The sequence below is a fragment of the Eriocheir sinensis genome, chromosome 56, assembly GCF_024679095.1.
Source record: "Eriocheir sinensis breed Jianghai 21 chromosome 56, ASM2467909v1, whole genome shotgun sequence".
NCBI classification, from domain to species: Eukaryota; Metazoa; Arthropoda; class Malacostraca; order Decapoda; family Varunidae; genus Eriocheir; species Eriocheir sinensis.
In genome coordinates this window covers 4490652-4514510 of record NC_066564.1, presented here as the reverse complement: position 1 = coordinate 4514510, position 23859 = coordinate 4490652, and the positions used below count along the sequence as shown (strand labels likewise).

Below are 23859 nucleotides of genomic sequence, written 5' to 3'. Positions count from 1 at the left end.
TTTCTCATTTCTTTTTTTCCAGTCTTTTTTATCATTGTTTCCTGAGTTTAATTTTATTTTATTGCTTTTCCTCTGCTTTTTCATGGTTTTCTACACTAAAATTCGTGTTTTTTCTTCTTTCTTTTCCCCTACAGTCCTTTTTTATCATTATTTCTGTTGCTTGTATTCTTTTCATTCTTCAACGCCTATATGTAAGCTTCCTTCTCTTATTTTATTGCTTTTCCTCTGCTTTTTCATGGTTTTCTACACTCCTATATATTCGTGTTTAAATATCTCCTTTGTTGTTTTACTTGCAACAATTAAACAATCAATCAATCAATCAATCGTTCCCGTATATCAATCAATTAAGTCGTATTCTTTTTTATCATTATTTTCTGTTTAGTTGAATATTCGTCTTTTTTCTTCTTCTTCGTTCCCGTATTATTTTTTTATCATTATTTTCTGTTTAGTTGAATATTCGTCTTTTTTCTTCTTCTTCGTTCCCGTATTATTTTTTTTATCATTATTTTCTGTTTAGTTGAATATTCGTCTTTTTTCTTCTTCTTTCCCTTATTATTTTTTTATCATTATTTTCTGTTTAGTTGAATATTCGTCTTTTTTCTTCTTCTTCGTTCCCTTATTATTTTTTTATCATTATTTTCTGTTTAGTTGAATATTCGTCTTTTTTCTTCTTCGTTCCCGTATTATTTTTTTATCATTATTTTCTGTTTAGTTGAATATTCGTCTTTTTTCTTCTTCGTTCCCGTATTATTTTTTTATCATTATTTTCTGTTTAGTTGAATATTCGTCTTTTTTCTTCTTCTTCGTTCCCGTATTATTTTTTTATCATTATTTTCTGTTTAGTTGAATATTCGTCTTTTTTCTTCTTCTTCGTTCCCGTATTATTTTTTTATCATTATTTTCTGTTTAGTTGAATATTCGTCTTTTTTCTTCTTCGTTCCCGTATTATTTTTTATCATTATTTTCTGTTTAGTTGAATATTCGTCTTTTTTCTTCTTCTTCGTTCCCGTATTATTTTTTTATCAGTATTTTCTGTTGCTTGTATTTTTATTTTATTGACTTTCCACTGTTTTTTTTTTTTATATATTTACGTACATTTCTATATTTGTGGGTTTTTTCTTCTTTCTTTCTTTCCATTAAAATCTTCAGCGCCTTAATTGCTTTTCCTCTGCTTATTTTTTTCTTTCTTTATTTATCATTATTTCCTGGGTCTACTTTAATTGTGTGTTTCTTTAATTAATTTTATTTTATCGCCTCTCCTCTACTTTTTTCATGACTTAAAAAGTTAATAATAATTTCTACGTATTTTTTCCCTTCTCCTTAATTGTTGTTTACTTGCAATAATAAACTTTCAACCAATCAATCAATTTTCTATCATTATTTTCTGTTTAGTTCTGTTTAGCGCTAAAGAAATTGATGTAATATTGAAAAGATTGATTGATAGTTTATTGTTGCAAGTAAAACAACAAAGGAGAAGGAAATTGAAAAGAAAAGTGTTTATAAGTGAAAAAGAAGAAATTAAAGAGGAATTAACGAAAGGAGGAGGGCCTAAGAAGCAATACAATTTGGGTCGTATTTTAAGACGCCATCGCTTCTCACATCAACTATTTCTAAAGGTCAAGGAGGGCATCAATCGGGTTTTCATGAGTGTTTTTTTAAGGTTCATGGCACAGAAGAAGGGTCAAACTACCACCAGGGTCATAAAACTACCCCTGGATAGGCCTACAGCTCCTACGAAAGCTATGTCAAATATGTGAACTTGGGCGACGAAATGTTTTAAAATACGACCTTAAGCGTCACAGGCACCGTTACCAGATTATCGTACTCAGAGTCTCGTATTCACCGGTGTCTGGCCATAGCTATTCCCCCCCTCCTCCCCCCCGAGAAAAAACTACCAATAATTAACCATTTTAATGTTAACTATATATGAAGGCAGTTATTGGAATCGAGGAAGCAGTTTTTGGGTCGGAAATCGGCAAACATATTCGGGGTGTGTACGACAATCTAGCAACGTTGGTCACAGGTCAAAAGAAGAAGAAGAAGAGCGGCCACAGGAAGAGGAGGAGGAGGATGGGAATGTTTGTCTCAGTATTTCAAAGCTTTCTCGTTCATCAGGTCGGGGCCTCGTATTTTCGGTTTAATTAACCATTTTAACGTTAACTATATACGAAGGCAGTTATTGGAATCGAGGAGGCAGATTTTGTGTCGGAAATCGGCAAACATTCGGGGTGTGTACGATAATCTAGCAACGTTGGTTACAGGTCAAAAGAAGAAGAAGAAGAGCGGCCACAGGAAGAGGAGGAGGAGGAGGGGAATGTTTGTCTCAGTATTTCAAAGCTTTCTCGGCAGCGGGTACGTTCAGCAGGTCGGGGCCTCGTATTTTCGGTTTTAATACGCCAGCACACACATGGAAGCATCGTCCAGCTGTACACGACGTGAATAACCGTTCCGTGAGGTAATGGTGGCGGAGTTTTGAGTGTCAGGTGAATGGTTACAAGTATATACACCCTGTTGATATGTTTTCTCCCATTCTCCACCTCCCCTGTCCTTCCTTCCTTCCCATACCCTTCCTTCATTCCCATACCCTTCCTTCCTTACCCTTTCCTTCCTTCCCATCCCCTTCCTTCTTTCCCCATTTCTTCCTTCCCTTACCTTTCCTCCCCTTCCTTCTTTCCCCTTTCTTCCCATCCCCTTCCTTCTTTCCCCATTTCTTCCTTCCCTTACCTTTCCTCCCCATCCCCTTCCTTCCTTCCCTTACCTTTCCTCCCCATTCCCTTACCCCTTCCTTCCTTCCCCTTTCTTCCTTCCCTTACCTTTCCTCCCCATTCCCTTACCCCTCCCTTCCTTCCTCTTCCTTCCTTCCCTAACCCCTTCCTTCCTCCCCTTCCTTCTGCTGGCTGACACACATTCTCTGGTCGGCAGTAACGTGCTGCTCAGCCTCAACAATAACTGATTTCGTTTCCCAGTGCTGATTGCTGAGTTAATTATTGTGGTCCACATGTAAACATCACCCACCTGCCATGTCACAATTATTATGCTAAAAAATTTCGATTTTATAACTTACTAGCTATCGTCTACATCCAAGTGTCGTGGGAAAATTGAAGGGTCGCTCACCTGGTATTTATCCATCTACACCCGCCACACACGAGTTTAAACTTATGATAGGTTACATCATACTATTCACCCAATTTGCAGGAAATGGTGAGATGGGGGGACAGAACCCTCACTGCTAGGAGGTGATGTTAGGTTTGGTTACATTGAGATAACGGGGGCTAATGTTGGGGCAGAGACCCCCATTAAGAAGAGGTGTTGGGTTTTGTTAGATTTGCTGAGCTTAATTATTTTTGATAAATACTAATAATGTGCTTTGCAATGCTGTTTTCAACATGGCATTGGAGGCAACGGCTCACTTTGGCTGCTGGCAAGCTCGCCTTCCTCATGGTCTTCGTGTTTATTTTCCTCATTTTTGTGTATTGTGAGAAAACTTTTATTTCTGAAAGAGTAGCTAGAAAACAATTTAACTAATTCAGAAAACCACTAGTCTACAGAGATTTGTAACAATAGAAGTGAAGGAATAGCAGAATAGCAAACCTATTTTTCTCATGTAAAAATGGAGTTGGGTTCCACCATTTTGGCCAAAAAAATCTATGAAGATGAAAATAAATATGAAATTTTATGTTTTGCAAAATAATTTGATGACTTGAAAGTTTTATTTTTATTTTATATTTTGACTTCATTATTCAGCAACCTCATAAATGTCAATGAAATCAAATCATATAAATAAATACCTCACCAAGTAAAATAACCCAATCCACCATACAGCTAACTTGTGGATTTTTTTTACTTAGGTCCTCTCACCTTCCACTCAACTGTGTACGTGGACAATATCAGAACAAATCATCTAACCGTACCAAATTAAATAACATTACCTAATCCCACCAAATTATTCTAAAGTTGCAGAATTATTTATTCTAACCCTACCAGATAAAGTAATCTGATTCCACCAGATAGATTCACGCCAAGAGAGAACCTAACTCCACCATATATTGTAACCTGACCATCCGAACATAACCTGAAAACAATTATTTATAGTGTTGTTATGCTTTTTAATTGTTAATCATATGAGCTTAGACTGAAGAAGAGGCCTTATTTCCCTATGTTGATAATGCTGGGAATCGACAGTAAACCATATCAAAGTTTTTATGGTATTTACAGATGAGTTCAGAAGCGATGAGACATGTTGGCATGACCACCTGACCTTTGGCAAACCATGAGTTCCCACGGCCGCATCCCCTTCAGCACCCACTCCATAGGCCAGGGTGACCTTGACTTCCAGCCTGTGCGAGAGGCAAGGGTGCGGGTGCTGAATGACATCCCAAAGGAGCCTGTCGTGCCACCTCCTCCTCCACAAGTAAAGTTTAATTTTGTTGATGTAACATTTCCCAAGGCAACCCAGAAGAACCCCACGGAGTCACCAGGAATCCATCATGGAAGTCCTAGCAAGAAGAAAAGGAGCAGTGCTGGGAAAGAGAGGAATGCCAGGGACCAAATTAGATACGATAAAGAGAACTCTAACACTGGCCGAGCCCAGAGGAACATGGAGAGGGACCGTCGCGAGTACCTGAGTCGCCTGCTGAGGAGAGGCATGCCGGTGTGGGAAGAGGTGCCAGTGGAAGAGAGGGCTAGCAGGGTCATTGGTAAGCATGTGCCAACTCTGTTTGCTACCTCTCCTGATCATGGGAACATTAGGATTCCCATTTGAAATCAGCCCCGCCCCGAAGCTCCGCCACACACTCAAAACCTCTCACATCCTTTCATATGTCAGCTGTTTACTACCGTTAGATGAATTTAATTAAATGATTGGGTAATCCAATAAGGTCATTAGTGTTCGGATTGTTTCGATTTTAGGATAATAACAAAGATTTTGTATAAATACCACTACACGACAATGTTGTCAATTGTGGTATTTATACAAAATCTTTGTTATTATCCTAAAAACGAAATAATCTTAACACTAGTGATGAGAGGAAGCGAGAGGTTTTGAGAGTGTGTGGCAGAGCTGCGGGGCGGGGCTGACCCGCATCGGCCAACACACCACCAGCCAGTTTCAAAAGGGAATACTATAGTTAAAACTGACAATCTCAATAGCTTCATTTCTCTCAGCTCCAAACAATGACTAAGGATGTTTAAAGGTAATAACCATTTCTGAATTATTGTTAATTGATTTTTTATATTATTTGTCAAGCAAATACTGATAACATTTGACCGATTTCCTTAAAAAAAAAAATATATATATATATATATATATATATATATATATATATATATATATATATATATATATATATATATATATATATATATATATATATATATATGTATGGTTTTCTCTTTCAGGTGGCACAAATCCATTCAGACATCATCCATATTCTAGCACTCCACTAACATCAAACATTACACAGAGAAACTTAAATAAGCAAGAATCAGGTCAGTATGTAATTCTGATGTGCAAGTATGAACAACATGGTAATGTGGCAGTTGCCTATGTTGTTGTTACAGTTGACTTCCCAACATTGTTACAGGAATTTTCTTGCACTGCTTCTTTTAAATTGATTTTTATCTTTACTAGCAAAGAATATATTTTCTGTCACTAATACATTTCTTTCCATCACTATAGTGGGTAACAGAAGACTCAGAGTGATAATATGCAATTATTGCCATGAATATAATTAGCATGAACTGTTTAGTAAGCCATCCTGAAAACCCTATCTCATTGAAAAGTAGAGTTCCCATTACCACTACTTTGAAATATTTTGATTTATTTTCTGACCTCTGTTTTATTTCATGTTTGTGTAGTGCATTATATGTTTTGTGATAACTACAGCATTATCAGTACCTATGATGTACCTATGCATTTGCTGTATATGTGTATGAAATATGAATCCTCAAGAAAAAAATATTCTTAAATTCTTTGAGTGATGAAGCTTGTGAAGAATTAATTTTATCCAAATCTGAAAATCAGTTATATAAATTAGTATTATAAATTAGAAAATGTGTCAGCCAAACCTAAGTGCTATACAGCAGGCATAAAAGTCTTACAGGTGAATGATCATTTCAGGTTTTACAAAGCCATTTATTATATAAGATTAGAATAATTATATCATATAATTCTAGAATATTATTCCAAATTTTTGGATTGTTTCTTTAAAACCTCAAAGTCATTTTTCATAATTCTACGATTCATTACAACCTATTTCAACAATTCCAATCATCAGTAAAATTACATGGATTCTGTAAACGACAAGTAAAACTGACAAGGCAGGAACCTGAGTCCTAGTTTTTACGGGACATCTTATTATTATCAGCAGCAGCACCTGTTTTAGCAGCTTTTAGTGAATTCAATTAATTTTTTATATTATGTTCATCCTAATATCCCTTTACATCAATCTCATGACTCAACAGGTAAAGAAATCCATGCAGTGTGGGAGGATGTGAAGGATGGCTACAAGAACTCTTATCCACTGGAGCATAATGATGACCTAATTGATACCCCGAGAGAAAGTTTAATCGAGGGCAGAGAAATAGATCTCAAGAGTAGGGCTGAAAAACTCAACCATACCCTCCAAAAAAGCAGCCAAGTTGGCCCCAATACTGCATATGGCACTCCATACTATTACCAGTCTGAGAGCCCTTCCAGTCACGAACTCCTCCACTCAGAAAGACACACCATTCCTCCAGAGGCCTATGGGAGAACTCATGAGCCTCCAGCCGCATTGTCCAGTGAGCTACATTATGAAACAGAGGTCTCTCAGGGCCATCCTACCCAAGAACTTATTGATGGTCATGTTGAAGACAGCTCTCAGATCCAAGAACCACTGCAAAATCCCTCAGAGCATCTTTTGTCACAAGAAAGTGTCCCTCATGAACAAGAGGTGCTCTCCTCCAGGGAAGATGGGAGACAAGAGGATGTCATGGATCAAGGGAGAATCTCAAGGCCTGTTCTGAAGAAGATCCAAAGTGGCCGAATAGATAATGATGGTCAGTGTTATTTAAGTGAAATTATTGTAGTATGCTCACTTTTTATTCTTATTTTACCATAATTTTAATTTCAATATTTCTCTATATCTCCGACACCCTGTTCTCTCATGGGAACTTCCCTCCAGTGGGTAGCCGCAGCGGAAGTGTCTCCATCTCTCCCTGTTTTGGCACATAATTTTAATCTGTAAACAATATTTCATTATCTACTCTCGAGAATACATTCATAATCATTGCTTCATTTATTTATATATTTTTAGGAACTTCAAGTATCAGTTGGTGGCCAGGAGATAAGCTGTACAAGGAGAGAGACAAAAATGAAGAAGAAGAAAAGCATGAGAAGGAGTCAACCAAGGAAAAGAAAGGCAAAAGAGATCTATCTGCTCCTCCCAGTGTCACCCAGAAGAGGAGGCAGGTGATGGCTGACCAGGAAGGTACGCTTCTTAGGACACCCAGCACTTCTTGACTTTTTGACTCACACATCCTACATATTACAAAGAGATCATTTGTTGTGAATGTGGTCATGAGTGTGGTTTGTAAGAATCACGTGGGATGTATTTAATGCTTCTCAATGTTTCATACTCAACGAGACCCTTGTGGAGGTAATATACTCACTGAAACAAACGTTAAAAAATCGGCTTAGTGTCCCGTGCACACCAGAGTCACTGTTTACATACCATTGATTTTCCATATAGAATAGGGAGTTAAGATGATACATTGGCATGGCATTATTTAAAGGTAGGCTGATAAGTGTTTGCTCCTCATACCAAACCACAGGAAAGTGTTTAGAATGAACAGTGGTTTATATATAGCATGTGATTTTAGAGTTTTATATGAATAATTTAGTACTTGAATATTTTATTAACAATTTAAAGTTGAACGGCATTCATTTCTTCCTTACAGGAATTAATTATTCTTATCTATTTTACAGAGACTGAGAAGGTGGTGAAGTCTCCTGTGCGTGTACGGCACTATGAACCAGACGAGGTGAGGAAGTACATACGAGACAAGCAAAGTGAGCGTACCAAGGCAATCAAGGAGCAGCAGAGGAAACAGGAACAAGAGAAGATTCAGAGGAGTGAAAGAATGAGGGTGAGTACATACTGCCTTGATGGATACTTGAAAGTCTTTTGTCAAGTAAGCCTCAGTTCATGTATGGTGTGTTGCAAAAGGCATAAAAAAACTTGTAGTACCATCTCCCACTATTTTTGCCTAGAATATTTAGCAGGATGGTCACAGCCATTTTAATACCCTATACCTTTCTTGCTTAATTAGGGCACCAATGATTTTTTTTCTTTTTCCAGGAGCTGGCCATCAAGACTAAGCAACTCTCACAATCAAGCAAAAAAGGATGCCACGAGTCAACCTCCGCTGAATTGAGTCAAAAACAGGTAGCTTGATATTTTATGTTTATGAGCTCTTAAAGTAATAAAGCTAACACTTGATAAGCAGAGGAAGCTTCTTTTGTTTCTTTTTTAGGAGCAGCGAGTAGTGGGTTTTTTTTTTAATATTGTTTTCTTTTTTTGTGTCCCCTTGAGCTGCCTTTGTTGTTAAAAAAAAAAAAAAACAGACATAAAGTAGTAAAGTTAATATATGATAAGTAGAGGAGTTACCTGTAAAAGCAGACAAGGTGAGTGCAGTCCAACATGACTTGTTTGAAAGTGACAAATGGGTGGAGTTCATGCTGAAATTTCTTATTAAATTGGAACAAGCTATAAAGGTAATGTGGCAATGTTTTGGTGAATGTTTTGGGCCAGAGTTAGCACTGGCCAGTATGATGCTCCCCAACACAGGGCTTCCTTGTAGATAACAGACCTGATCTCAACAACAGCAGATGAAGTACTCTATTGGCACATAAAATAATAGCTGGTGTTATCCTTTTTTTAGTGTGCTGAATTTCATACTATCTCACACTCTATGTTGATATTTAGCAGCTAAAAGCATATAAAGCATCCTCATTTAACTCCGAACTGGATGTAAATCAGTACCCAAGAATTTTATTAACCCTAATACTGGTCATGCTGCCATTTAATAATTTTCACTCTTATTTCTCTCTCGACAGAATGAGTTGGAGCAACAGCCCATCATCAACTGGGGTGCCCCAAAGGATTGGGATCCACAAGATTATGCAGAAGCAACGCCCACTCACCACACAAGAACACAGCCCAAGGAGCAGAACCTCCCTTTTGCTGTACCTCTCACCCCTGCTACAGACAGAGCAGGAAAGTTACCCATGCAGAGTGAGACAACAAGAGATCCCAGTCATGTAGTAGTGGTGTCTCCAAAGAAAGAGAAGCATGGAGAGACATATGCTAAGAAAAAAAGCAGAAAGGAGAGTAAAAAGAAAAAGAGGCAATCTGTGAGTGACAGTGAGGCTATCAGTGACATAGTGAGCCGCACAGTGGAGGAATGTGAGCGAAAAGTGAAGTCTTCCAGTGTATCAGTGGAAAGTTTATCATCACTGTCATCATATTCCTGCAGTTCATCCGATGCTGAGTCAAGGAGCAGCTTGAGTCAGTCTGAGTCTCTCAGCTCTGGTCTAGACTTGACTCCAAAAGAGAGGGCAGTGGCACTGGGCCAACTAGCACAGAAGCTGACAAGTAGAGTCACTCAGGAAGCAGGAAGTCTCAGTCAAAGAGGAAAACACAAGGAAGATGTACCTGACGTGTCACAAAAGATGATGTCCTCAAACAAGGCAAAGCAAGCTAAAAGAGGACCTCATGCTACAGGTGCTAATATTTTGAGTGATCCAAGAGCTTCCCTTTCTCTCTCACAGATAGAAACAATGTCTGTGGAGGAACTGATTGCCAAGATGACTGCAATGCTGCCAAATAAATCAGTAAGTGAAAGAAGGTCAAATCCACCTCAGAATGATCCACAGAACAAAAGCATCAACATATATGAAAGACTGAATTTGGAACACAGTGATCAGACACAAAATAAAACTGAAGATTTAACAAGGAGACAGTCCCAAGATGTTCCCATGAGAGAAAGTTTGCAGAGGGTGTTAACAGAGCAGCTGCCTAATCTAGTTGTCCCAGATGTCCCCAAGCTGAAATTATCAAATGCAGAGAAAAAACTCCAGGAGTCATGGGAGATTGCTCAAGAGGATCTATCCACACTACCTGGACACAATATTGTGAAGAGTGTGCAGGACCTCAAGTCACTGCCAGATGAAGGAAAACAAGTATATCTGAAAATGACACCTTCCCACAAACTGCAACATGCACATTTGTTCCCTCAGTCAGAGAGCCATTTGGCAGGAAAGCAGCACTGCCAGTCACAAATACTCAGACCACACAAAAATTATGTAACCACCCCCAGGCATAAGTATGTTCATGCTGCTCTAGTCATCCAGGCTGCCTATAGAGGCTATCGAGTAAGAAAAATTACAAATTCATTGCTCAACAGACAGATGCTAAATAAAAAGAATACCAGTGAAGTCAAATATTCTAAAGGACCATCCAACACTACCGAGGTCAGTGTTGGCCCAAAGAATAAAAAATTCTTCAGGAACAATGACAGAGTGATTGAAGGAGGCACTGAAACAAGTCAGGAAGTGCAGTCAAAGACAGGCAAAGAACAAGATAGAATTTGGCAGAAACTCCAGTCAAAGCCAGCACAAAGATCTTTTAAACCTCATGAAGAGTCATATTATGTTTCCCAAAGGTCAGACTTACCAGAATGGATTAAACCATATTTTGTGCTCACTGAAACTGGAGATGTAAAGAACTTCCTTGAAACAAACATAAATAGGCCACAAACAGGCATGGGTGCCGAGGCTGAGAAAAGAGGGGGCAGCAGTATGATTAGCCAGAGCCCTGAATGTGCTAGCGATGTTGTGATCCACCCTCGCTTGATTTCAGAAAAGTCTGTGCATGATGTCACTTTAACAGAAGGACCTTTGTCAGATATAGAAATGGAATCCATATTTTGTTTTGATAAGGAGACCCAGACCAGCTATAACAAATATTTAGATACCAAGGACAAGAAGTCTGAACAGGGAATGCAAGAATTTATTGATTTAAAAAAGTTATCAAAACGGAAAGGTCAAACAATTCAAGGAGGGAGTGTTGAGGGCCATGAAGCAGAGTCATATGAAACTTCCTCAAGAAGGGCTTTGAATTCCTCACAGTTAGGTTTGTCACAGAAAGAGCATGAAGCGACACTAGAAGAAGGCCCATTGGAGGAAATGCTGGGAGAACAGACTTCTTTACAGTTAACAGAAAATGAAACTCTTGAATCAGGAAGCACTGAACCTAATGTCAGTATTGAAGAAGGACCCATTTTTGAAACCTCTGGAATTCTAGATACATCAAATGTCAGTAGTTCTATTGCAGTTGAAGAAGCATCTGCCCCTCATGAATTGTTAGGGGAGGGAGTACATCTTGGCCCAGCAAGTCTCAGATTAAGACTCAATGCTGAGCTTATGTATCAGGATACATTAGGCAAAGCTCTAAACCACCTCCACAGTGTAAAGCAACTCAACATTCTTAATCGAAGCAGACAGGAAGCAATGGCCTTGTCTCAATCTTTAGCTCTACAGCAACAAAAAATAGAAGCAACCACACAAAGGGAAAATGAAAATGACCTGAAAATACAGGAAGAGAAAACGAAAAGAGAGGATTACGAGGGACGATTAAAAGAAAGGTTGAAGCAACAAGAGGAAGCATTGCAGAAGGTTGAGAAGATAGAGAAAGAAGCCAGAAGTCGCTTTGCGGAGTTAGAAAGAGAAGTTCGCTCAAAGGCTGAACAGGCGATTGCTCAGGTTGCAGAAAGAGTCCCTCAGCCAAACATTGCCCAGTCCGATGTCATAGCCGCTGCTGCTGTGGCTGCTGTGGGAGCAACAATATCACAGTGGAAGCAGCTGAGACCAGCGCGAGGTCATGATTCACACGGCTCCATCACTCTCAGCGATGGCTCACTTTCTCCAAAAATTAGTTCAGACCACATTGATGCTTCTTCTTCAAGGCCATTAAGTGACAAATCTCATTCTAAAATTTACAGTGCAAGATCTTTGTCCAGAGAACATAGGTCCACTAGTGAGATGCCATCATCATATGTTTCTGAAAGATTAGATAACAGTTTGTCAAAGAGTTCAGTAGCCGAAGAACTACCATCAGCTGAGTCCGCAAACAAAACCTCAGAGGTGCCAGAAGTTATCTCTGATGTTAAAAGTAGTGTAAATTCTGTACCAGAAAATATTGAAAGCATTGAGAGTTCTATTCCTGCTCTGAGTGTGAATGAATCCTCCGTCAAGAGTAGCGGTAATGGTTTTAAAACCATTAATACTGTCTCCATTTCACAAGGTACATCTGTATCAGAAAAGGTAGACAGTGGTTCTAGCTCTAAAACTAAGGTCAGTTCAGGGGAAGTAGCATCAGCTTCTAATTTAGTGTCTGGAGATGCTTCATCAGTCGAAAATTCAGGGACAGTGACAGAAGCCATATCAAAGGATGACTCCTCTGGGGTCACCAAAAGTAGTGAGGCTGAAACTGTGTCAAATGCTTTGCTTCAATCCCCATCACAAAAAAGTTTCAGCTCCAAAGACCACAAGAAATTTCAAGGAAATGAAATTGCACCTTCAAAAAGGACCCAAGGATCCCCTCTCAAGAGTTCATTGAAATCTAAAGTAAAAGAAAGAAAAAGGGAAGAAAGAGATGCATCTGACATTTATTCAGAGTCTTTTGAGGTTGACTCTGAGAGTGAAGATTCAAATTCCTCTCAGTTGCAAAGTCAGGACCAAGGAACACATGGAGACTTGGCTCTTGTGGTGTCATCTGGCAGCATCTTGAATGACCTGGGCTACAAACCCTCCACACATGCTGGTGTGGGAGTGTCTGCATCAATGCCGGGGGTTGGGGGAGAGGGTGCCCTGAGTGTGACGGTCAGTGTTGTCGAGTCTTTGCTCAAAGAAGAAGAGGTTCATCACCAGCATCAGAAAACCCTCCTGAAGCTTCAGGTAAGAAAAATATTGTCAGTATTATGATATTATCCCAAATTATTATTATTCCCCCCCTTTAAAAAATGTCTAGGATTGAAAAAGTTGGTAGTTTTTAATGAATTAATAAGTACCAAAAAGTGGAATGAAGTTTTAGGATGATATGAACAAAGAAAATTTATGTTTGCATGATTGACATGAGATTTGAAGAGATGGGATATTTGTGAGAAGTAGGAATTAAGTCAAGACTAGTCAGTTAAAAGTATGAGGATTTGGGAAAATAAACCTTTTAATTAATTTATTTAAAGAGAAAAACAATGAACAGTAAATATATGAATGTGATCAGTAAAAGTACATTATAAATGGAAATGGATAAATAAGGACCATTTAAGACAACATAACAGGTAGGTGATGAGATCATTTTTTAAACTGTAATAAGAAAAGCTGTGTTCACTGAGTCCAGTTGATCCAGTATTCAAGACCATGGATGTTTGCCATATTGAATGAGTAGAAATGATTATGTTACCACTGCAGTAAAAGGATGTTTATCTTCAACTAAAATATTTTCACATTCCACAATGGTTTTCTTTCTGTAATATTTTTTTAATATCACTTATTATGTAGTACTTGCTGCTGTAAGTGCATTTTTCTGTTTGACCTTTTAAGGAACAGTCCTTGGTGGAGGAGGCCAAGTGGAAGCTAGCCACCCTTCAGTCTGAGGGAGGGCCAGGTATGCGGCGGCGGCAAAGGGCCATTGTGCTGCAGCTTCGGGAACAGAAGGCACACCTCAAACGCCTCAGAGAAACACAAAGCATTGGGGCACAGCAGAGACGACTCATGCTCCTGCAGCTTCATCACCTCCTTGCTTCAACCTCAAGCTTATCAGGATATAGTTCCAGAGGTTATCTAACTGCACCAAGAGGACATTCTCCTAACCCAGCATCACCACGACTCACTCCTAGATTGATGGAAATGCTCAGCTCCTCCTCCAGTGACGCTCCAGATGATGTGACTTTCAGCCTACTCATGCGAGGACGAGACTCTGACTCCAGCAGCCCTTCAGAAGGTGGTGGTCGTGAAAAAAGGAGATGTCATTCAGAAGACAGATTAAAAATTAGTTCTGGGAGACATCATGAAAAGAGGAGGACTGCTGAAATTGAGGCTTTACAGCAGCAAATATTACAAGAGGATAAGGAAATTCTTCGTCTTAAGTCTAAATCCCCATATGACATTCATGACAAAGATTCTGTGAAACCAAAGAGAAAGGGAGATTTCATCAGCAAGAGATCTCGAGACAAAAAGGAAAAATGCTCAGGTTCAGTTTCTCCTCTTTCAGTTCTTGTCCATGGAAGTAAAACCCTAGTAGATAATTCTGTGCCAGCAGAGAATGTACCTGGTGCAACTCATGACAGCCAGAGTTCCCTTCCTGAAGAAGGAGGGAGTGAGACAGTTTCCCATAGTGATGCTGCATCATCTGTGTCAGAACAAGAGGGACTTTCATCCACCAGCCATAGAACAGGAAGCTCTAAGTCTAAAGAAGTTAGTCATTCAAAGAGGGTGCCATCCTATGCAGTAAGTGAAAGGGAAACCAGGGAAGCACGTACCTCTAAACCCAAAATGATATCCAGGGAATTTGAACCTAAGGACATACAAGAGGAGTATTCAGACTCAAAAGTCAGTGAACAGAGTAGTTCTGCTAAAACCATTAGTAGTGAGGAAACTGAAAGATCTATAGAAGAGAGATACAATCATGATAATAGTGACAGGATATCCAAATCTCTTGGAGAGTTGACGCCTGTTGAGTCTGAAGTACATGATAAAAGTTCAAAATCTCAAGAATCATCCACAAGAACTAAGCCTAGTACTAGTGGGTCTGTTAAATCTACTTGGAGCAAACCAGAATCTGTAATTCCAGAGGACATCACAGATGGTTCCAAAACAAGGACCACTAACAGTTCTTCAAGGCATAGCATTGACAAAAGAGCAGACTCTGAGGAAAGGTCCAGTGACAGTAAGTCAGCTGAGGGCAAGTCATCCAGTCAGAAGTCATCTGCCAGAGGTCTCCCCTTGCCCCTGAAGGTACCCCTGTCTCCCAGGTCATTGCACCGGCAGCATAGACGTTACTCCAGTGAGTCAGATGACTCCTTCACATTATCCCAAACAGAGACAGCTTCTGACATTTCAGATGGAGAGGGTAAGCTCTTTGCTCTCAAGGAAGAACTGGCTGTGCGGCGGGCTGAAGCTGAACGCCTGAAGAAAGAGAAGAGGAGGCTGCGTCGAGAACGTTTGGCCTCACAGGAAAGATCACTTAGACAACAAATTTCTACCTATGATGCTTACATACAGCATGCCCGCATGGAACTGGAGAAAGAGTCCAAAGAGTTACAACAAGTATCAATGGTGAGGCCCCTCATTAAGAAACCTCAAGTGGCAGAAACTAAGAAGTCAAAACTTTCAGAATCAATAACAAGCCCAGAGAAATCCGATGTTTCAGATGTTTCCTTAGTCTCGGAAAGTTCAAAATCAGATCAGTCTAGTATGTCAAGGCTGCAGGAAACCAGCATAAAGGAAAGGGGTCATGCCAAACCGCAAGAGTCTCATCTTAAGAAAGACCAAGATATGGTTTCTTCTAGTTCTGGTAAGGATGAGGAGACTGAAGAGAAACTTTCATCCAGCAAGGAGGTGACAGTGTCAGAAATTGCTAAGTCTCAGAGAGAAGATGAATCAGAAAAGACATCTCGCTCTTCTTCAATATCAGAAAGTTTAAATGAAGAATCAATTTCAGAGCATCTTCAAGATCACTCCTCCAAAACATCTCTGTCACAAGAATCTAGTGCTGAGAGTGATCACACTAATTCTCAGGCTTCCAGCACAGAGACCATAGTTCATAGTCCTCAGAAGCTTGATCCATCTCAGAAAGATGAGGTTGGTGTCTCCGTCAGTGAAGTTAATGCAGCTCTGCTAGAAGTTATTAAGGATAATGAGAAAGACCGTCATGCCAGCATCAGCAAACCAGGTGCAAGTGACGCCAGTACCAGAGTCGAGGGTGAGAAGCTGGAAATATTTATACCAACATCAGGCTTCAAATTTTCTGAGGCAGAGGAGTTGGCTGAAGGAAATACAAACACAAGTGCAGAGCAAAGTATATGTGAAGAAGTATTTGATGACAATTTTAAAGAAACTGAAATTGAGAATAGCTCACAAGAGACAAGTTCCCATAACTTACGGCACCCAGTAACTACTGAGGATAAGATTCATGAAGAAGCTGTTGAAAGTAACTCTTCTGTTTCTGAAAATAAGGAAGTTTCCTTGAAACCTGAACCAGCACTGGAAACAAACATCTCAGCAAATCTTTCCTTTGAAGCAAAAGAAATCTCTCCTGAAACTGAGAGCAAAGTGCATCCACCCACCCTTGACCGGCAGAAATTTGTTGATGACATTTCTAATAACATGCTTGCCATCATGATCAAGGATACCAGCCAACTTTTTACAAACATTGTAAAAGACAAGGTTAACCTTTCCAAAGCATCTGAAGTTCTGAGTCATGTTGAAGCTGCCAAGGAGTCCCAAGTACCAGAACTAAGAGGTGAGGCCTCAGAACCCCTAGATGATGCTGGCTTACAAGGCCAGGCTTCCTGTTCCACAGTGCCAGAAGAAAAGGCCAGCAGCAGCAAAACAAGCTCCAGCAACAAGTCACAGATCTTGCAACGAGTGAATGAGCTGATTGGTGAAAGTGTGCCAGCATCCCCACGCCTCACCTCCCTCACCTCCCCGAGATCAGGAGACGTGCAGTTGACTTTTGATCTTAGTCCTGAAGCCTCCCCATCAGTCTCTCCTACCAGAGGTCAGTTGAATTTGTAATTGAATGAGGTTGTTGATTTTTTTTTGTGCAATGGCAATTATTTTACTGATTAACATAAATTTGGTGTGCAAATAGAAACTTCAGGCATGAACTTATATTACTTAATTTTTCCATATATCTTAAAGTTTGCAAAATATCACGCTGGTGCTAGTTGAATACTGTTTTCTTTACCCACTAGCAAAGGCAACTAAGGTTGAGGAAGACAGAGAAGTGGAGGTGTCTAAGGCTGCACCGTCACTCCTCCCTGGTGAACGGGCCACAGCCTCAGGGGAGGAGGAGGAGGAGGATGACTCCCTCTCTCCAAGCCATGACGTTGTGAAGGCAGAGGAGTACAAACTAGATACAGTAAGTAGAGGATATTATGACATTTTTGTTGATTCTGTGGTTGTAATTATGCTTTTTGTTTTATAATTCTTGTCATGTATTGTATATCGTTGCTGTTTTCACTTGTACACATTTTTTATTTATTTTTTATTTTATTTATTTTAGGCAAGCTAGGCTTTCTTGCCTGTGTGTCCCACTTAGTTTGGTTCTGTTCATTGTCTGATTCATTAATCCTTCTTATTTGTTCATGTTGTTTTACTGTATTTTCCAACATATAAGGCAAACAGTAAGTTATATTCTGAAATTTTCCTTCAAAATATGGGAACAAGATGGTCTCCATACTTGGAGTGGTTAGAAGCTTGCAGCCCTATTGACCCAAATCCTTTATCTTCTATTCACTGACTGGTGTCCTGATATAATTAACACATTGCCGAACAACAGTCCTTTGGTTAGGTTTTACTTTCAGCCATTGTTTGGGGGGAATTCACAGTCACTAACTGTGTTGCTGTCGCCTCCTTCCTTTGTCTCACATATTACTTTACCACTTTATATTTTTACCATCACTTTATATGTTTCATGTCTAGTAATGATATCAAATATTTTACACTTCCTGGGTAAGGCTTATAGGAGAGTAGCCGCCCTGTTTGTATTCACTGCCTTGGTCTTGAAACCTCTTTGGGATTGGCATGTCTAACAACAGCCACTTGTATCAGCAGCAATAGGTTACTAATTTATTGGCACTGTTAAAACCATCAGTAAAATTTACTAAAGAGGTAAAGTAAAAAGAGGTAAAGTAAATATCATCATGAAACAAAAGAAAGAGGTGTGGAGTAACGACACAGTTACTGTACATGTGACTACACAGTTACCGTACATGTGACTGCACAGTTACCGTACATATGATTACACAGTCACCATACATGCACAGCCTCTGAGACATTCAACCAGCTGATGGTGTGTATCTGCTCTGAGGTTTTGGTGTTAAAAACTAAGGACTTGGCTAATTAGAACAGCTTCAGACGTGGCAGCCCCGTGCTTTGCCCAGCCCCTCTCAGACTGAGACTTAAGACTCTATTATGTGCTTAGCTGGTCACCTACCTTTCTCATGCCCTCATGGCTGTATCCATAGAGAGGTTTCCATGAAGGTTTGCCATCACATAAAAAAATAGTTGTATATGATGATTTTAGTAATTTAATTTGTTTAAAAAATATTCAAGGAACCTGAAAGGACAAGATGAATGTTTGGGAATGCTCATCAGCCCCATGAGTCCCATAATCACAGGATGTAGAGGTCAAGATTTTATACCTATTCCCCACACACACACACACACACACACACACACCTTATATGCCGGAAAATAGAGTTTTTAGTTGCTGAATACCACATTGTGCTGTGTAGAGGATTTGCTGTTTAATGCTGAAAATTATTGATACTGGTGCTAAGTTGAGCAATGTTTTTGTCAATCACTGTTTAAGTCCTACACAAAATTGGAGGTAATATATTTATTTATCACCCTGTATGCATCAAAGGATATGGAAGGAGATAGTTTTGCTATTGATCCGGTGAGCAGCTACTTTTGTAATGGCTTGATGTCTGTGTGTTTGAAGGCAGCACTGCACCTCTCCCCTGCACTTAGGTTGTCTGGATTGATGTACGTAATGAATTACTGGCTTCACTTATTATAGTGTATGTTGCACTAAGGCATGCCCACATTGAACAGTTATGAATATATATATATATATATATATATATATATATATATATATATATATATATATATATATATATATATATATATATATATATATTTATTTATTTATTTGTGTGGGTGTATGTGAGTGTGTTGGTGGGTGTGAATCAGCTTTCTTCAGTTATTTTGTCATCTAAGTATGCCTTAAATATTTGCCAGCAAGTTAATGAGTCAGTCACAAATGGCTGTTTATCATCTTGAACTGAAGCTATTGCAGTACCATAGCTTTCTTAGGTATTCTAGCTTTTCAATCACACAGATCAAAACAAAAAAATTGGCTGAAACAAAATGTGTGTCCTACCTACCTCTGTATTATCTGATTTTTACATGCTTCCATTATCACTCATACCCTAATATAGTGTTTTGTACTTGTGCTACAGGAGACCCTGACAACTCGGCTGCTTAATCTAGCATCAGCTCCTGAGTTAGATCTTGAGGTTCGGCTTAGCCAGCTGAATGAGGACACAGAATTCTCTGTTGAGGGGATTGAGGGAGACTGGTTTGATGATGACTTCTGGACATCCTCAGACAACAGAAAAAAACAGCAGCAATTGAAAGCTGAGGAAGAGAGAATCACAGCAGAGGTAAGAGTGATTCCTACATTCCATTTATTGGCATTTAGTGAAATTGCCACAGGCTTGGACTGGATGGGCTTAACATTCCCCTAGAGAAAAGGTGCCTCACCATACAAGGCCCCTGCCATATAAAACATGATAATATGCATAGGTGTTGGGTCTCAACATGCAGACCCCCAGCTACACCATTGATTCCTCCTAAATGAGAGCAAACTCTCACATATTTGAAATAATTTAGCAATGCTCAATGCAGATAAGGAGTCACAGACCAATATATTCTTTGACATCATAGGTAGAAATGTATTTTCTTTTTTCTAGATTGCACGATTGGAGGAACTTCAGCACCTTCAGCAGAAATACCCTGGCCTGGTGATTCGTGAGGTTCCAAACAAGCCTCCACCTCCTTACACCCCTCCTCAAGTCACCTCTCCACCTTCCCCGGGTTCCTCTCCCGCCCCAGCCAGACCCCCAGCATACACCAATCCCCCAACCAGCCCTGTCCTACCAGAGGCACAACCCATGAGTCCTACACACTCTTCCAGGTATGTGTTCTTCAAAAAGTATTGTCCTACTTTCTAAATGTTGTTGAATTACAGCCTACAGAACTTAGAAAGCTTTCACAAACAACACAGAAATTACATTGCCTCAAAGTTTATATTTACCTCTGTCAACAGTAGTTGAGTTTTCAGTACATATTATTTTTTGGTTTGTCAGCATGATTATGGAAAAGCTACCAGCCCAATTTTCATGAAACTTGGGGGAGCATGAGCCAAGAAAGGATCTGTTAAATTTTGTGAAAACTGACAAAACTAACGAAATGATTACAAATAAGATTTATTGACTGAATGACCTTCGGTGGCCATATGGAAAAACTCACCAGTGCTTTAAGAGCAGACCACGAGTGTTTCCAGATGTTGAAAATGGTTGGGTGGTGGTCCAGCCCAGATCATTAGTGTTAGGTTTGTACTGTTTCCCACAGGGCTGGTATGGCCCTTTTATAATATAATCCAATATAAACTGACTGATTGAATGATGGTGGCCATCTTCATAACATTTTGGCCAATATGTATTCTTTATAACAGGCAGTTTGATTATTGGGCACCTTGCTACTATAGAAAGTTGTCTTTGGTTTGGTTTGATTCTTTGTTTATTTGTTTGTAATCATTACACAAAAACTGCAAACTAATTTTTCATGAAACTTGGTGGAAAGGCATGGATGGATTGACCTTGGCAGAGGTTTGGTGACTCAGAACACTTGTTAACTCTTTAACTGAGGTTGTGTTATATAGGGTCACAAATAGGGTAGTCGATGAGTGAAATAAACTAAACCATGTCATGTGTTAAATGCATTATGATTGAAAGTGTTGAATGAAGGTAAAATAGATTTATGGATGGGAAAAACAGGTGATGAATAACTGGTCCTTAGGAGCTGCCACTTGTAGGCCAACAACCTGCCTTCTTGCAGACTCTCTAGATCTTTGTGTATCTCCCTTGCATACAGAAATAGACATTTTGGGTATAAGAACATGAGGATTTTTAGTAGAGTTCTTGAGACCTGTATGTATTTGATTATTATTGTATTGTATTTGTGTTTTCTAATGTCTAAGTTGTGCATTTGCAGCATCTCTCACCGACTTAGTAAGGCAGATCAGCGGAAGTTGGCCGCTCACATCACTCAGGTTGTGCCCATCACTGAAGAGGAAGCGCTGCCCATTATTGATAGTGCTCTTGATACTCTTTATGAGGCATGGCAAAACAGCATTGACCCTGGAGACATCCCTCCCCCACCACACACCACTCTTGCAAAGGCCTTCTCATTAAGCAGGTAAATTATATGACTGGATAGACATGACCACCCCATTCCCCACCATGTGCACATACCTCAACCTTGTATCTCCTATGCCAAAGGGGTGGCTTCAGCAAGGGCATGCAGCCATAATGAAAGTTGTCCCCACTACCTTGTGGCAGCTTGGGAGAAAGGGCCTCTAGAGGGTGTGCCTCTGGTTGGGTGGGGCTGGGGTCGTGCTGTGACAGAAGGTACAGGACTGGTGGGAATCAGCTGATTGAGAGTGGTTTAAAATTGCCTACAGGGAAAAAATTGGCTAAAACAAATTTGACACCTGGAGTCTTTCCCTTGTTGTAAGTTTAATTCATGACAATGATGGAATTGACCTATTGAAATATGCATCCAGAGGGAATTATTTCTAATACATAAATTTTCTTGTGTTGTCCAACAGCTTTAATGATGAAGACATGCATGAAGATGAGAAGACTAGCAGCAGGGCTTTCCACCTCCTGCTGTTCTGTTTGGCCCGGGAGCAGCTGAGTGTGCCTTACAAGTTGCAGCACGCCCCCCAGCCCCCTCCTTGGATGAAACAAGTGCTGCCCCAGACCCGTATGCTGGGGATGGTGCACAATAAGTCACGGGCTGGGCTGTTCTCACATGTCCGGGAGCAGGTGAAGGTGTTGTTTGGGTGGAAGCCTCCCCTGCAGAAGGAGTCCCTCATGATCAGATGGGCGCAGAAGCACCGGGATCTTGTAGATCAGGTGAGCAAGTCGACTTTTTGCAAAACATTAGTATTTGTAAAATCACTTTCATCATCCTAGCCAATTTTTGGTACACAAGACTAAATTCTGTGGAATATACATAATAGGTGTCATGGTCGTATGGTATTTATGTTGATCGGAATTCTAAAATTAAAAAAACTTGCATCTAAAACTTGTCCCATATATGTTACTGTTAAAGTTAATGAAAATAGGAAATGAGATGATTTGTTTCTCTTCATGTTCAGGTTTTGGTGAAAGAGCTACAGGCAGAAGAAGCCAGCTGGACTAACTATGATGAAGATGAGGCAGCTGTCAAAACCAAAGTTGCCAGTGAGATCCTTGACACTTTGCTCTCAGAAACTGTCAGCCTGGTATCAAGCATCTTAGTCAAGAAGTTGGGATACATTGCTCACTAGATTGTGGATATAAGCACTCATAAATGTTTTATTATTTATTTTAGTGTTGACTTAGAAATCTGTTACTGGTTGCTGTGCCATGTGGTGAACAGGGGAATTCAGGGTATTGCTCTGTGGGTGTGCAGTCTGCTAGTTGCATCAAGAACAAGTTGATTGCTGCCTAAAACTCATTGGTTCTGGAATTCCAACTCATTCACCAGATTTTCAATACCTAGTGATATCTTCAGTGCCAGACTATGTCCTGTAAAAAGGATGCATGTTGTTTGTGATAATAATTTTACAGCACTAATAGCTTGCTTTAGGCGGTAAAGTATGAAAAGTTTGCTCTTTCTTAAAACGTCATGTATGAATGAGTTGTGTTCACTAGATGTTTAGTAATTTTCATGCCACACAAATACTAGGGTAAGAAAACATTTTATCATAAATTAAGTCATGTCTGGTTATGTGGATTTGAATACTGATAGGTTTAAGTTCCTTTTTATACTTTCTTTACATGTATATAGTTGTGAAAAAAAATATTTATTTCGGGGATGTAGTGCCATTTATTTTTGCCTCAGGTATGTAAGTATTTAGAATTTGTAGTTTTTCTTCCTCTTCCTAAAAAAATTGCATTAACCCGGTAGCAGCAGGGATCATGTTTCTTAATGGTCCCTCCAAGCGAGAAAAATGAGGGGGAAAAAAACCCTCACACAAACCATTTCATAATATATATCAAAGCATTTGTGATCAGATTATGTATCATCTATTTTTAGGGGTTTATATCATGGCACAAATTTGGCCCGTCGATGCTACACAGTAAAGCCACAAATTTGGCCCGTCACTGCTGCCGGGTTAATGGATAATGCTTGAACATCTTGCCTTTGTTTTACCACTGACGCTCTTATCCTGTTGAAAGATTTGTGGGCTTAGTTTTGCGTACAATTCCCTCTTTTTCTGTTGTTTTCCCTACTGGCTGTGCAACATACCCAGAATTATAACCTCATATCTTGACCACTCTCTATGTTGAACTTAAAAACTGTTTGCATCGATTGTTCCACTAACATACTTAGCCCTTGGGAATACTTTGATTAGAATCCAGAGATTAATGCATTTTTTATGGTTTTAATTTATTTTTACATCTTTCATGTCCAAATTTTCCTTCTTTATCCTACTATCTTTCTCTATATTATTTCCTCCTACTTGTCATTTATCATTTCATCGACGCCTGCCCCTAGGAGCTCCCACCAGGGGATGGCCACGGCAGAAGAGTTTCCAACTTTCTCTATCCAGACACTCCCTCCTTGCCTGCTCAAAGTTTCTCAAAGAAACGTACTCCTGCACCCTATCTCTCCATTTCACTGGAGGTCGTCCTCTAATATTCCCTCCCTCTATCTCACTCACATACACCCTTCTGGTCATCTTACTCTCC

The 23859-nt window shown here is 39.6% G+C and overlaps 1 protein-coding gene across 2 annotated transcripts; it reads left to right on the top strand.

The window, feature by feature from the left end:
* The first annotated feature begins 2289 nt into the window (after positions 1–2289).
* LOC126984176 (titin homolog) lies at positions 2290–22982 on the top strand. 2 transcript variants are annotated; one of them, XM_050837594.1, is made up of 15 exons: positions 2290–2455; positions 4216–4697; positions 5398–5487; positions 6463–7038; positions 7296–7469; positions 7967–8127; positions 8340–8426; positions 9098–12997; positions 13643–16820; positions 17017–17183; positions 19294–19497; positions 19807–20030; positions 21110–21313; positions 21726–22035; positions 22281–22982. In XM_050837594.1, the coding sequence occupies exons 2-15, from the start codon at positions 4271–4273 to the stop codon at positions 22449–22451; spliced, it is 9873 nt and encodes a 3290-aa protein (XP_050693551.1). In that variant the 5' UTR covers positions 2290–2455; positions 4216–4270; the 3' UTR covers positions 22452–22982. The 2 variants fall into 2 exon arrangements, with proteins under 2 accessions (XP_050693551.1, XP_050693552.1); XM_050837595.1 differs by lacking the exon at positions 5398–5487.
* Positions 22983–23859: the final 877 nt, after the last annotated feature.